This window comes from Tamandua tetradactyla, chromosome 6 (genome assembly GCF_023851605.1).
Source record: "Tamandua tetradactyla isolate mTamTet1 chromosome 6, mTamTet1.pri, whole genome shotgun sequence".
Taxonomy (NCBI): Eukaryota; Metazoa; Chordata; class Mammalia; order Pilosa; family Myrmecophagidae; genus Tamandua; species Tamandua tetradactyla.
Window position 1 is genome coordinate 64225679 of NC_135332.1, and position 14989 is coordinate 64240667.

The following is a 14989-nucleotide window of genomic DNA, read 5'->3' on the forward strand; positions in this document are numbered from 1 at the left end:
AAAAAAAAGATTATTTAGTATTTAAAAATTGAAGCACAGAAGAGAGAAGTAATTGAAATAATAATTCAGAAAAGGCTTCTCTAGCACTTAAGTGTGAAGAAGACTTCTCTATGACCAAGAGACTTACAAAGCGTGAGGAGTTGTCATTCCTCACAGTCTTGGCATTGCCAAAGGCCTCCAGGAGGGGGTTGGCACTGATGATTTGATCTTCTAGTGTCCCCTGCACAGGAAAGAGCAGTGCTCACATCTGGGGCTTTTGGCTCCCTGAGAACCCTGACAGTCTTGATTCTAACTCTGGCTACAGACCCACCTGCATTTTGCCACTCTCCTCCTTCCTCTTCTCCCCAGTCACTGCAATTGTTGCAAAGTACTGGATGACACGCTTGGTGTTCACAGTCTTCCCTGCTCCAGATTCTCCACTATCAGACAGAAACCAGAGATCAGAACTACAACCCACATGGTCAACTCCCACCACAAACCAGAGAAGAAAACAAAGTCACGCACGTGATCAGGATGGACTGGTTCTCACGGTCTGTGAAGAGAAACCAACACCTTCAGTAACAATGCACATTCAATATGAAGATTATTGAATCCATTCAAATCAAACACAGCTTGTTCTTCTTAACATTTTGAAGATACCACCTATGATTGATTTTCTGTTTCACCTCCAAAATAGTTGTTTCTGTCTTGGTGCAAAATTTGTGAAAATGAGAGGCAAAGAACCATCATTTTGTTTGTTTTAAACTTTTGTTATGGAAGATTTCAGATATGTACAAAGATAGAGAGACTAATGTACTAAGCTCCATATATCCATCATAGTTTCAACAGATATTAGCATATGGACAATTTTATTTCATCTGTACCCCTATCCCACAACCTTTAGATTATTTCAAAGAAAATCCTAGACGTCATAACATTTCATATGTAAATACTTCATTAAGAATCAGAATTTTTTTTTTGTATCCTGTATGGCGGAGGTCACATTTCATTCTTTTTCTATGTGAGTATCCCATTGTTGTAGCACCATTTGTTGAATTTTTGTTTGTTTGTATTTTGGGGAGAAGTGCATGAAGAATCATAAGAATTTTGAAGTTATAAAATATCTTAGAAATTGCTTAGGCCAGCTCTTTCATTGAACAGATAAAAACCTGAAATAGAAAAAAGTCTTTTCTAGTAATAATTACATAGCTTGTTAATATAAAAAATATGTCTTTTTTTATGAATTTTTTTGTTTTCTTTTTATTTTTCTGAATTGATGCAAATGTTCTAAGAAATGATCATGATGATGAATATACAACTATGTGATGAAAAAAAGCAAATTCATTAAAGAAAAAATCGATTAAAAAAAAGACTTCATCTCCTAAAATCCTTAAACATTCTGAAAGTGATAAACAGAAAAGAAAATATTATAACTAAAACCAGAAAATCTAAATATTTTAGGCAAATAAACTATCCTAACTGAGTGTGCAACCTGCTCTACTCTAACTCATTCTTGTGCTAATTAGCTGAATGATTTAGTGGCAGGAACTTATTTCTCTAAATGGTGAAACCCAACAGGGCTAACTGTTCTTTTTTTAAAAAAAATTCTTTCAGGATCCATAATTTTTTCAGAACTCAGGGTGGTAGCTCAGTATCAGATGCTTTTCAAGTATAGTTTTCATTTGCTTTTTTTTCTTGATGCATTCAATATTTTATTTTATTGATACTGCTTTGTGTATTAATTAATTTTCATTTTTAACTTATTTTATTAGAACAGTTGTAAGTTTTCAGAAAAATCATGAGAGAGTAGAGTTGCCATGTACCCTCCTCTTACACACAACAGTTTTTCCTATAGTTAACATTTTGCATTAGTGCAGTACCTGTTACAATTGATGAAACATTATTATAATTATACTATTAATCCTTCATTTGCTTTTTTCTTTTCTTTTATTTATTTATTAATTAATGGGAAAAAATTAATAATATTTTTTTATTAATTAACGGAAAAAATTAATAAAAAATATGTCTTTTGACATTCAGTTTATATGTTTTTCAGCTACCTGACGTCCTCCCAACTCTTAATCTTATATACATTTCTAAAAACCAGACTAGTCATGAGATGACATATTGGTATTTTGCTGATTTATGTATCTAATTCGATGCTGAATTAGAATTTTAGAGAATTCTAAAATTCTGTTCAGAGAAGTGGATACATATTTTGTTAATACTTGGATTGCTCTTTTCTAGTATAAGCAAAATCATGTAAGATATATTATGTCTAGTGGGAGCACAGATTAAAAAAAAAACAGTCTGGTGTCTTCTGACAGTACTAGATAATGTTCTGTGACTTGGTTGTCACATGCCACAGTTTTGAATGCTTTTATGTGAAAATAATGATTGCACCACTATAACTAACCTTGAATTTGGAGCAGCTCCAAAGTTTGTTTGTGGAGTTTTTGGTGGTGATGGCGGTAATGTAAATTGCAGAGTAAATACATATGCTGAGTACTAAAACCTGTGAAATGAGCTGCTTTTGGATAATTTCTTGGAAGAAGCTAGCTTCCATTAACAACGAAGGAAAAGTTAGTTCACTGGCATGGAATCTTTATAGAACTGCTAATCAGTTTGCAACGGGAGATTTCTGTTTTTCTTTCTCTTCTCTCTCCCACATTAAAGACAATTTAAAAGCAAATACAACAAAATAGACAAAAGCAAAAAGAAAGAAAAAAAGAAAAACCCTCACTCCTAAACCCCATGGAACAACAGGAAACTCAAGAATTTAAAAATTTCCAAAGGGAATACATTTGATGTGTGAAGATGAAAGTTTTTTAATGCTGTATTTAGGGGCCTATAATGTGTATTAATGCTATATGTTTATACTCTGATAAGACAGGAGTAACAGACTTTGATGCAATTTAAAAATATATTTTCAAAGAAAGGGTTACTTTTTCCTTCCATTCTAATAGGAAGATTCTTCAAAAGTTTTGGGAGGAAAGCTATAGCTTTTTCTTTACTCATGTTCTACCCCAATGACTGGTAATAAAAGGAATGCCATTTAAGAATAAAGGATAAGAATTCATAATATTTTTCAGCCAGTGCTGATAACTTTTTTCTTTGATTGCTGTGGATATGGATATTTTTTTAAAAAAAATCTATTTTAAGAATTGCAGTGAAGTCCATGCAGCTGGAGTTTATTGTCATAATTAAATCCCTAGCAATGTCCATTCGTTTGTTAAAGATTCTATTTATACATTTCTGAAAATAGAAGCATCACTCACTCACCCGTCAGCATGAACTGATAGGCGTTGTCAGAGATGGAGAAGATGTGGGGCGGGGCCTCCTGGCGCTTTTTGCCTCTGTAGGCGGTCACCACCTCGGGGTTGTACACCGGCAGCCACTTGTAGGGGTTGACGGTGACACAGAAGAGGCCTGAGTAGGTCTGGGAAAGTCAGAAAGTTTATCATTTGAATCTAGTTTGTACTCAGAGAATTAAACAGAATAAATGATACTCAAGGGCTCTCACGTAGATCATCCAGGCTGCGTAGCGCTCTTTGAGGTTGTACAGCACGGCAGGCTCGTGCAGGTGGGTCATCATAGCCATGTCCTCGATCTTGTCATATTTGGGAGGGTTCATGGGGAAGACTTGATCTTCCCTGACAGTTAGAGTCTGGCAAATAAAGTAAGAGACCCATGTGTATTAATGGTTATATTTGTCTGTTGTTTATAGAACTACAGTCACAGATACTTTCCATTATACTATTTGATGCCCTTTAAATAAAGGCATGAAAAGCTATTCATTTCAAAGTTTGGAACTAAGATCATCTGTTTCTTGTGCTGAGCTAGAATACTGCCTTTTTAAAAAGATTTTTCCTCCGACATTATTATCCCAATCCCAGATTTATTTAGCAATTTATTTCCTTTTCCTCTTATTTTAATTGGTTAAATTTAAAAAATTTTTTCTCCACCATTCATTATAAGAGAATTCAGTTGCTTTTTGGAAGTAGTTGGGGATTTTAATATATGATTTGACTGAGTAAATAACTCAAGGATTCTTCTGAGAAGAGAAGCAAGGTTTTACTTCTCCCAAGTTTTGAGATTTAGGTTGGGAAGTAGGGAGTTGAAGGGAAATGGTGAAGGGCAGTACTAGTGAGGTGAAGTCCTGTGAGAGGTTGGGAAGGAGAAAAATGGGGTTAATGTTGAGAATTTCTTTTTGCCTTCCATGCTGAATGTCTGCAACCTGATTCAAAGGATATTCGTATTGGCAGTAGGCTTAGGGATTCCCAGCAAGTAGAGCTTCAACTCTTGAGACGATAGCAAGTAAAATGGGGAGTAATTCTCCTTATGTTTGAACTTACTGCTCCACCTTCAGTCTTTACAGTTACTTTCCCTCCTTCCTTGCTTTGTATAGTGCTCTTTACATAGGATTCCTTGGGCTCCACGACAAAAGTGGATGTTTTAGCATCAAAAGGCTTGTTTTGTGCCTCAATCCGTTCCTTTTCTGATTTTCGAAGGTAAGGAGCAGCTTCGCCAAAAATAGCCATCTCAGCGTCTGAACTCTCCATAGCTGTGATTTATTTAGCAGTGGAGTCTACCTTAGGGGCAAAAAAGGGCATAGAAACCAAACACATAAATGTGAGTTAGGATGTGAATTGAAGATAATGTTGAACATCCATATGCTAAGCTGTAACTCTTCTTCCAAACTGTCATTCACTGGTATTCTTAGTTTGGAATGAAATTGTGATTCTGAGGCTTCATTTTTAGGACTTTGCAGTTACCTTCCCAGATAACTTATCCTTGATCTTCAGGGCTAGAGTACCTATAATTGAATTAAAATAGAATCCTTAAAACTGTTGATGGATTGTTTTACAGCAGCTGTCACTATTTAATCCCCACTTCTGTATAACTTTTGCATTTGCCATATGCTAGGACAATCATATAGTTTGGAAGCAAAGTTTGTTTTGTGCAAATGAAGGTCCCTATTTTCGAAGCTATGTTTGCCTTCTAGATGGACGTTTTCTTGGATAAGCCAAATAGTTACTTTTGACAACTATTTTGTGTTGATATTTGTGGTCATGTCTCTCTGTGGGTAATAAAAAGGGCATAATAAAGTCTCAGTGCTTTGGATTTTTTGTCACTTGGCTTGCTTCAAAGAGACATAACATTGCCTTAACTCCAAAATCTCTTTTTACGCTTTCTTCTTTTGACATATGAGAGTTCACTTGTCGGCTAACAGATCTAATCATAGAGAAACGAGAGCTTCAGAATAAAGAAAGCCTCTTTTCTCACATAAATTCCAAGGGCTGCTTCTCTTTTTACCCAGAAAAAAGGAAAGGGAAAAAAGAGTAAGAGTTTATCATGTGCATGCAAAGCCATTGACCTTGATTGATAGAGGTGCCTCTGCAGTGCCAGCGTATTAGATAGGTTGACTTTTTCCTTTACCTTCAGATAGTATGTTACTTAGGGAAGGGCCTGGATCTCCCTTAATTAGGCATGGTATGTAGCACACTGTGGATGTCGTATTTGTGACTTTTTAAAAGAACAATCTTTCTATCAACAGGAATCTTCTAACAGAGTTAACAGTACAACATGAAAAGGTAGTTAAAATATTATGGTTTTAGCAAGACATTTGTTTGTAGTTACTTTTTTAGATAATTGTTTTTGGGGTGTTTAAAAAACATCCCCAAAACATGTATTCCATGTTTTTCAGCAGAGGGAGGTTAGTATGGAACAGTCTTTTGCCCCTGGATGTTTTCTGCATACAGCTGAGAAACCACTGTCAAACTTGATTTTGTCCTAAATGGTCCTTTAATCATGGGACTCAAATGAGGATAGTCCTTGGGAATGAGACATTCTGAAAAAAAGTTATAAGCAGTCACTCAGAAATACTGTCTACATGCATAACTGCAAAAACATGGAAGTGGTGTGAAATTAAGAGTTGTTCACAGATTCCTGAGACTAAATCCTCTCTGTTATTACTAAATTAATGTAGCCAAGTCTTACCTCTAGAGTTCCAGTTGAAAATACAGGTTTTGGAGGATCCAACACTGTAAAACAAATTTCTTATTAGTGGTGCTCTGAAATTCCAGTGATATTTGTATTTGCAAAATTAAAGTTTCCCTGGCCTAGAACTTGGCTCTATGAGAATAAAAGTCAGAATTGGGAAGAACAATTTCAAGCTTGGACAAAGAGGTTAAGGGGTCAGCTCTTTTTGCTGGGGTCCTTCAAGTCTCAAGGTTTCCGTCACTTACCTCGGGATTTTTAATGGAGATAAGGCGCAAGATCAGTTGTGCTTATATAGGAACTAATATGCTGATGCTGCAGCTCTTTCCTCTTTGTTAGGGCAAGACGTTTGGCAACAGGAACCTTCAGCATAATTTGCACTGACATTTGGCATGTTTGGATATAATTAGAAGTATTCATATTATTTTGGGTATGCAAACCAATCTCCTATAAATAATTCAACAGGGACCAATTGGCTGGCAGAGAATGCTTTCTAGTATGCTGGGAAGCGATCTTTGACCGTGCCTGATGGGGCCTTAAAGTAAATTAATAAGAGCTATATTCGATTTGGCAAAAACTTCCATGCATACCTGTGGCAACCCAGTGATCAGATACTCAGGGACACATTATTGTCTGGGCCCTAACCACTTTTCTGTACTTGTTGCCACAGGAACCCCCCACTTCACTCCCTTGGGACACTGCCAGGACTCGTGTCAGTACTTAGGCTGCAAAGCCTTTGTGAGGAGCTTCTAAACTGAGTCTTCCTCACTGGTTAGTTACCACCCACCCAATATTAGAAAAAAGTAATGAGTTTATTATGAAATACTATGTATTTAGAAAAAATAAAAACAGATAAGCAAAGAGGGAAAAAAAAGTCTGTAATCCCAGTATACAGAAAGAAGATACGATGTTTAAGTAGGCTCGTGTTAATGTAATACGCTGTTCTGTAATCTGCTTTAAAAATTAGCATATCAGAGGTAATTTTCCATACAATTAATGTAATTTATGCACTTATTCTTTAATGAAATTATGTGGTGATCATTCTTTTAAGTTACAAATCTTTCCTTTTTTAAAAGTCATTTATATTAAGGTATAATTTATGTACAGCAAAATTCACCCTTTTTAGGTGGTTGTTCTCGAAGTGTTTTTGCTTCTATTTTATAACATATTTAAACTTCACAAACAATAAAATTCATATTTTCTTTGGTCTTCAGTTCTGAGTTTTTACACAGGCTTTGATTCTTGTAGTCACCATCGTGGACCACCATGTAGACCAGTTCCAACTGTGAGCACTGATAAACATTTGCAGTTGTGGTGCCTCTTATATTTTAATTACATGATTGCTTAAAGCCTTATAGATTGGGCTGAAATTCCCTTGGACTCATAATGCAGCTATCCTCCCTTCTTTCCAGTGGTAACCACTGATACAAGTTTAATGGATAATATCCAGACCTTTTCTGTATATTTACTTACATATTTTCTAGGAAAATATAAGTGGGTGAAACTGGCCTAAGAAAATAGGCCCATAGAAAATATATAATAAAAAATGTTTAAAATATAGTATTGTTTACATACTTACCAATTTGCTTTTAACCTTTTATATTTTTGGATAACTATCTATATTAGTACATAAATAATAGTATGGAAACATCTCAAACATATACTAAAGTAGAGGGAATAGTATAGTGAATTTGATGCTCATTATCTAGTGTTAATGATTATCAGTATGTGGTCATTCTTGTCTCACCTATATCCCTACCCATTCCCTCAATCCCTGGATTATTATATTACTCATTTAAAAACTGCTATGTAGAATTACATATGGTATGGTTTAGAAAATAATAATTTTTTTGTTATACAATTTGGAAAGGTTTCTCTTGGTCTAATAATTATCTTAATTCTGCTATACCATCTTGGTCTTATAGAATGTCTCCCTTTATATTTTTGCTTTGTTGTTGTATTGTGAAAGAAGCCTTCCCCAACTCAAGGGCTCTTGTAATAAATGTTATTTTTTATTTTCAATCTAATGCTTTTTGTTTTTTAATACTGAAGTTTGTAATCCTGCTGTATTTGCATGTGTGTGTATATGTGTGTGAATGGTGTAAGGTAGGGATTGATTTTTAATTTTTTCCCTTATTGACAGATGATTTTCCTAATACCATTGATTAAATAGCCCATTCTATGGATCATTAAATGCAAGAAGAAGTTACTAAGTGGGGTTTCCAGAAAAGCTATTTTATAAAAGTGGGCAGACTCCACTGGTGCTATCATTTCCTTTCCCCTCTATCCCTTTTCCTACATAGAACACAGATGTGATAGTCTTGAGAAAAAGGCCAAAAGATAGCAGACACTTTAGTCTTGACTTCTGTGAGCTGAGTTTCTTATTGTGTGAAGAAAAGAATAAACCACTAATTTAAATTTATTTAAGGCACTGTTTCTATAGGTTTTCTGTTAAACGTTAATGCAATCCCTAATAGATACATGTGTTTCAAAAAATTATTGATTTTTCTATTATTTTTTATCTGGATTCCTTGCTGAATTGTTTATCATTTCTAATAATTTATTTGGTTCTGTTGGATTTTTGGTATATCAAACAAAAATAATCACAATTTTGTGTTTTCTCTTTTTCGAAATATACATACTATTTTTCATCTCTTATTGTATTGTCTAAGACTTCAGGGATAATGGTGAATTGTATTAATATATTGGGTGTCCTTATCTTGATTCTGATTTTAATTGGATTGTAACTAATGTTTCCTCATTAGATTTGGTATTTACTAGTTTTTCTAGTTTGCCCGTAAGTTTAATCATCATGCTGTGCATTAAACAATTCCATTCTTAGGTGTATACCCAAGAGAATTGAAAACATATGTTTATTCAAAAGCTTGTACATGAGTGTTCATAACAACATTATTCATAATAGCCAAAAGTGCAAACAATCCAAATGTTCATCAGCTGACGAGTAGATAAACAAGTTGTGGTACATACATACAACGGAATATTATTTGACTATAAAAAAAGAATAAGTTCCAGTCTGACTAAGTTAGTCCTTCTCTCGGAAGTGTATGATAGAACTAAAGAATTGTATGATAGAGCTGAAGAAGAAGGCAACCAAGTGTCATCTGAAATAGTGATTGGCTCTTTAATAATCCCAGGACAAATTTAGAGATCATAACTCAACTGTAAGTTTTTCTAAGGCTACTACAAAGATATCTGATATCAAGGCTTGGCTGAGTATGTTGTGGGATGGGCTGCAAAGGACCCATATGGCTTTCTGACGACAGTGATTTTGGCCCTTACTCCATTGTTCCTAGAAAGTGCTGTACTGTCATGGAAACTGTCCAGGATGATTGAGGCCAGGGTAAGGAGTAGAAGAAGAAACAAAAAAAGTCAAGAAAATATTGCAAAAGCCAAATGACTAAAAAAGCATTGAAGAAAAAGAACAGGATCTGAAACCTGAGGAAAATCATTTGGAAAATTATACAGCTTTGGAAGGATTCACTAAGGTTTCTACTTTGGATTTTATGACAGCATTATGTAGTAAACAAAGTCTGACTATATGGAAGAATCATGTTAGTTATGACCTCAGTACTGACTTTTAGGCTTGGATATAGAAATTTGTTCGTATCTAGACAGTTATTGGGTAAATTAGCATTTGTTATGCTACAAAATCTTCATAGCTGACTTAATTATTTGCCATTTTGTAGCCTGTCTACAAAATGAAGTAAAAATATCCTATAGAGAAAAAAAATGACTTTATATTATGCTCTGTATTCAAATAATAGTTTGAATTGTGGTCCTATTCTGGACAAAGAAGGTAAAAGCCAGAATTGTCCTCTCTGTGATGAAAAATATGTTTGGGCTTAAAATAGATACAGTGAATTAATCACATTTTTGTCATCATTGCTTATTTCTTGGAATGTAATTATCTTTAGTTTTCTCAAAACAAAGTATTAATCATTTAATTATTTATCTTCTGTATAGTTTATCTGATTTTAAGTCTTTATACTGGTAATATAATTATCAGACATTATGCAGGTTTTAATCTAATTTTATAAAGACTTCTCCTCTTGACTTGTAGAATAATCACCTGGTGGATGTAGCAATTTTTGTATTTACACAGACATTTTCTTAGAGGTAACTTGTTGAGCAGAATAAAATTATAATTTGAAGCTTACAGTACAAATTCCAAACATTGTAGTACCTTGGAATTCTTTATTTTTGCTTGTGCTAAGTATATGAAATGGTTAAAATTCTTATCAGGTAATTTGCTTACTATAGATGCCACTTTTTGTGTTTTTACTCCATTTTTTGTTTAACTCAGGTGGTAGTGATATCCTATATATATATTTTTTATCAGTTTTAAGGTGAAATTAAAATTTCAAGTTTCTTTTAAGGTACTCTTTTTTTTTTTTACATGGGCAGCCACCAGGAATTGAACCCAGGTCTCCGGCATGGTAGGCGAGAACTCTGCCTGCTGTGGCCCGCCCTTAAGGTACTCTTAAGATGAATAGTTAAGTCATACGTCATAAGTGGTAAGAAAAGCTTAGAAAAATTTTGTTGGACATAGTAACTAGGCTGAAAATAGATTATTGTGTCAAAATGAGAATGTTACATTTAGAAGTAAATAGCTAAAGAATACTTCTCAGAACATTGTATAGCATAGTATAGTATAATAGGAAGTTTTACTTTTAAACATGGCTTTTGTAAATGTGTGGTCCAAGAATTTTTTTCAGTGTCTAATAGCTGACCATGTTTTTCCTATTTTTTTTTTTTTTTTAGAGAAGTGAATAAAGAAGGAGTGTGGACAGGTGATCAAATCAAATACACATCACTGTTGTGAGAAGTGTCATAAAACATTCATCTGTGGTATTTTTAGAGTGCGACCTAAAATATGTTAATTGTTGACTAAAAAATTTGGAATGCCACTGAACTATAGGAAGTGCATACATATATATCACAGTGCTATTTTATATCATTTGAGGGGTCTTGACATTTAGCAAAATTATACCATTCGATTGTGAATTGACTAGTATTTGACGGAAAATTATGGCTCTAGCAGTGTATACTTTGCACAGAAATAAACTGCACGTCAATTCTTCATTTTTATGGCATATTTAAATGAATTCATTGTTTCTTTAGAGGAAATATATTGTTAGATACAGTAAAATGCAGCTTTGATGACAATGAACACTATGAATTTAGAAAAGAGTACAAAAGAAGACAGAAACTTAGTCATTTACTCTATAGTATAACAAACCACTGATTAGTATCTGTGACGCCTTTTTTTTTCCATTCTACATATGCAATCAGTGATTCTTAATATCATCACATAGATGTATGATCATCATTTCTTAGTACATTTTCATCGGTTTAGAAAAAGAAATAGCAAGACAACAGAAAAAAAAATGATAATGTAGAGAAAAAAATAAAAATAAAAAATACAAAAAATATATATAAAAAAACTATAGCCCAGATACAGCTTCATTCAGTGTTTTAACATAATTACATTACAATTAGGTAGTATTGTGCTGTCCATTTTTGAGTTTTTGTATTCAGTCCTGTTGCACAGTCTGTATCCCTTCAGCTCCAGTTACCCATTATCTTATCCTATTTCTAACTCCTGATGGTCTCTGTTACCATATTTTTATATGAATTTTTAAGTTACAAAAATTGTCCAACAGCTCTAATTTAAAAATTAAAGTATATATTGAAATAAATTTGAAATTTCTATAAAGAGTTCCTAGGTTTTTGTTTCTGGTGGTGTTTTTTAGGGGGGTATAATTCAATTTAGATATGTTATGGGAGTTAGATTTTTCAGAGGGTTACAAATTTCATGTATAGCTAAGCATTCTTGTAAAAGTTTAGAGCAGTATTTCTCCAATTTGAGAACTTTAAGGACCCCTGAGAATGCTTAGGGACCTGTTTGAGCAACACTTAATGCTATTATTTTAACACTTAATCTCTATTTTACACCTGCCCCCATACAGCCTTTTTGCTCTCACATGTATAAACGGATGCCATAAATGCTGGGACGAGCTGAAGAAATAACAAATGGCATGTGTCAAAGAAATAAAAAATTGGCTTGTGTGAAGGCTTTATAAAAAATTAGAGAAAAACTTTTTGGGAGAGAAATACCTATAATTGCCATGACACAACCAATAAAACCACGACTTTGGTAGATAAGTGAGAATTACAGTGAATATATATATCCTTTTCAACATATCCTTTTCTTCAATACTTTTACTTAAAAATGTGGCCAGGGTGGTGCAATGGTGGCTCAGCGGCAGAATTCTTGCTTGCCATGCCGGAGACCTGGGTTCGATTCCTGGACCCTGCCCATGCCCAAAAAAGAAAAAAAAAAAAAGTGGCCATACGCAAGATAAATTCCTTCCTTGAAAAGCTTGATTGAAGAAACCCAAAACGTTTTAGACATATCTTTAGGTAGTTTTCTTAAACTGTAATCTGCAGACACTTGGGGGCCAGTGGTTCTACATAAGCATTTTTTAAGCGTTGTTTTAATTTCAATGTAATATTTTTAAGAAAGCATATATATTCCGGATCACCTGAATAATCACACTTCACTAAATAACACTGAATTATATGAATGCCTAGAGTTACAATGTGTTGACCTACAGTAACCGGTCTCCGGCATGGAAAGCAAGAATTCTGCCGCTGAGCCACCATTGCACCACCCTGGCCACATTTTTAAGTAAAAATATTGAAGAAAAGGATATGTTGAAAAGGATGTATATATTCACTGTAATTCTCACTTATCTACCAAAGTTGTGGTTTTATTGGTTGTGTCATGGCAATTATAGGTATTTCTCTCCCAAAAAGTTTTTCTCTAATTTTTTATAAAGCCTTCACACAAGCCAATTTTTTATTTCTTTGACACATGCCATTTGTTATTTCTTCAGCTCGTCCCAGCATTTATGGCATCCGTTTATACATGTGAGAGCAAAAAGGCTGTATGGGGGCAGGTGTAAAATAGAGATTATTATGTGGTTTGGAATTGTTCAGAAAAATCCATCTTTTCACACTGTAGCAAATAGTACTATTATTGAAAGAATTCCATTTACTGTTCTCTAGAATACTTCTTTAAAAAACTGCCTACCTATATAACTGAGTATGCTTTATCTCAAGTTCTGAGAAGTAGATACAATCAGTTACTTTTGTAAGGCTGGTTTTGGGAAAAATGAAACAAACTGCCCCCAAGCTGCTTGTATCACACATTTTATATTTAAAAAAGTTGTATGTGTCAAAAAAAAAAAAAAGGAATGAAGTACTGATACATGCTGTGACATGGAATAACTTCAAAAGCATTATGCTAAGTGAAAGAAGCCAGATATAAATGACCCATACTTTATAATTCCGTTTATATAAAATGTCCAAAATAGGCAAATCCATAGAGACATGAAGTAGGTTAGTGATTGACAGGGGATGGAAAGAAAAGGGAATGGGAAGTGACTGCTAATGAGGACAGGATTTCTTTACGGGTTACTGAAAATATTCTGGAATTAAATAGTGAGAATGGTTGCATAACCTTGTAAATATGCTAAAAATTACTGGATTGTATACTTTAAATGGTGAATTTTATGGCATGTGAATTGTATTTTTTAAAAAATGTTCTGGATTTTATCATTGGTTTTCTGTATCGATAGAGATTTTTTTCTCCTCTAACCTGATAATGTAGTGAATTATATGATAGGTTTTCTCATATTTAGCTTCAGGAATTCATGAAATAAAATCTTATTTTACAAAATTATAATGTTATAATTATAATATAAAATTAAAATGTTATATACAAAATCTTATTTACAAAATATTATATTGTTTTACTTCCCTGGTACTTAAACTTTACTAATTTTTGGTGGAATTTCTGCTTCTGAGTTCCATTATGTGATTAGACCATAGTTTTCTTTTCTTGTGCAATTATTTTCTGGTTTTGATATTGGGAGCATACTTGTCTTATAAAATGAATTGAGTAGTTTCCCATTTGTTTCTATTTTCTGCCACAGTGTGGTTAGGATATGAATTATATGTTCCATAAAAGTTTGGTATAATTCTTCCATAGAACCCTTGACCTGAAGTGTTTTGGAGTGTAGTTCATTTACTCATTTGAACAGACTGATCAGTAATCAGGAAACTATCAGATTATCTACTTGTTTTGGGCCCACTGGATAGCATATTTCCCTAGAAAATTGTCCATCTCATGTAAGTTTTTAGAATTTTTTATATATATTTTTTGTGCCTGGTATCTCTTCATAATAAAAAATTTCTTTGTTGTTGTCTATCCCTTTTTATTCTTCATATTGTTTTATTTGAACTTTTAGAAAACATATTTGCCAAAGTTTTGTCCTTTGTGTTTGTCTTTTGCATTTAGTTTTACTGAATGACTTGTTTTTTTCTATTTTTTATTTTCTACTTTTAATTTTATTAATTCTCTTACTTCTTTGTGTTTATTTTGTTGGTCTGTATCTAGCATCTTGAGTTGAAAGTTACTTCATTTATTGTCATTCTTTCTTATTGTCTTCAAGTGTATTTTATGATTATAACGTTTTCTTTGATTACTTCTTTGCCTGAATCCCACAGGTTCATAGGTAGTGCTCTGATTGTTCTCCAACTTTGTTTAATCTAAAATTTCTATTTTCCTTTCAACCCCCAAATTATTTAGAGCATGTTGTTATTATTGTTATTATTATTTTTATTTTATTTTTTTGCATGGGCAGACACCGGGAAACGAACTCGGGTCTCCGACACGACAGGCAAGAACTCTGCCTGCTGAGCCACTGTGGCCTGCTCTAGAGCATGTTTATTTTTAAAACTTATCGATGTATAAATTTGGGGGTTGGAGAAGTTGTCTTTCAGCTGTTGATTGTTTTTATCTTTGTTTATGTGTGCATGTTTGTGTGCCCAGTAGGAATGAGGGATGTGGTTTGTGTGTCTGTGTTTGTGCACGTTAAGTAATAAAAGATACAGATAGCATCAGGATCAGAACATTATTCCC

The 14989-nt window shown here is 33.6% G+C and overlaps 2 protein-coding genes across 10 annotated transcripts in view; one reads left to right on the forward strand and one right to left on the reverse strand.

Moving 5' to 3' along the window:
* Nucleotides 1-6000, reverse strand: part of LOC143688252 (myosin-8) — a 31304-nt gene extending 25304 nt beyond the window's left edge. The window contains exons 1-7 of the mRNA XM_077165990.1: nucleotides 5980-6000; nucleotides 4335-4571; nucleotides 3503-3646; nucleotides 3262-3418; nucleotides 505-532; nucleotides 311-419; nucleotides 128-220 (exon numbers count right to left, since the gene is read on the reverse strand). Coding sequence (XP_077022105.1) covers nucleotides 128-220; nucleotides 311-419; nucleotides 505-532; nucleotides 3262-3418; nucleotides 3503-3646; nucleotides 4335-4541 — 738 coding nt within the window. The 5' untranslated portion in view covers nucleotides 4542-4571; nucleotides 5980-6000. The remainder of the gene's footprint in view (nucleotides 1-127; nucleotides 221-310; nucleotides 420-504; nucleotides 533-3261; nucleotides 3419-3502; nucleotides 3647-4334; nucleotides 4572-5979) is intronic.
* Nucleotides 1-14989, forward strand: part of LOC143688250 (uncharacterized) — a 298694-nt gene that overhangs the window by 57674 nt on the left and 226031 nt on the right. The window lies entirely within an intron of this gene.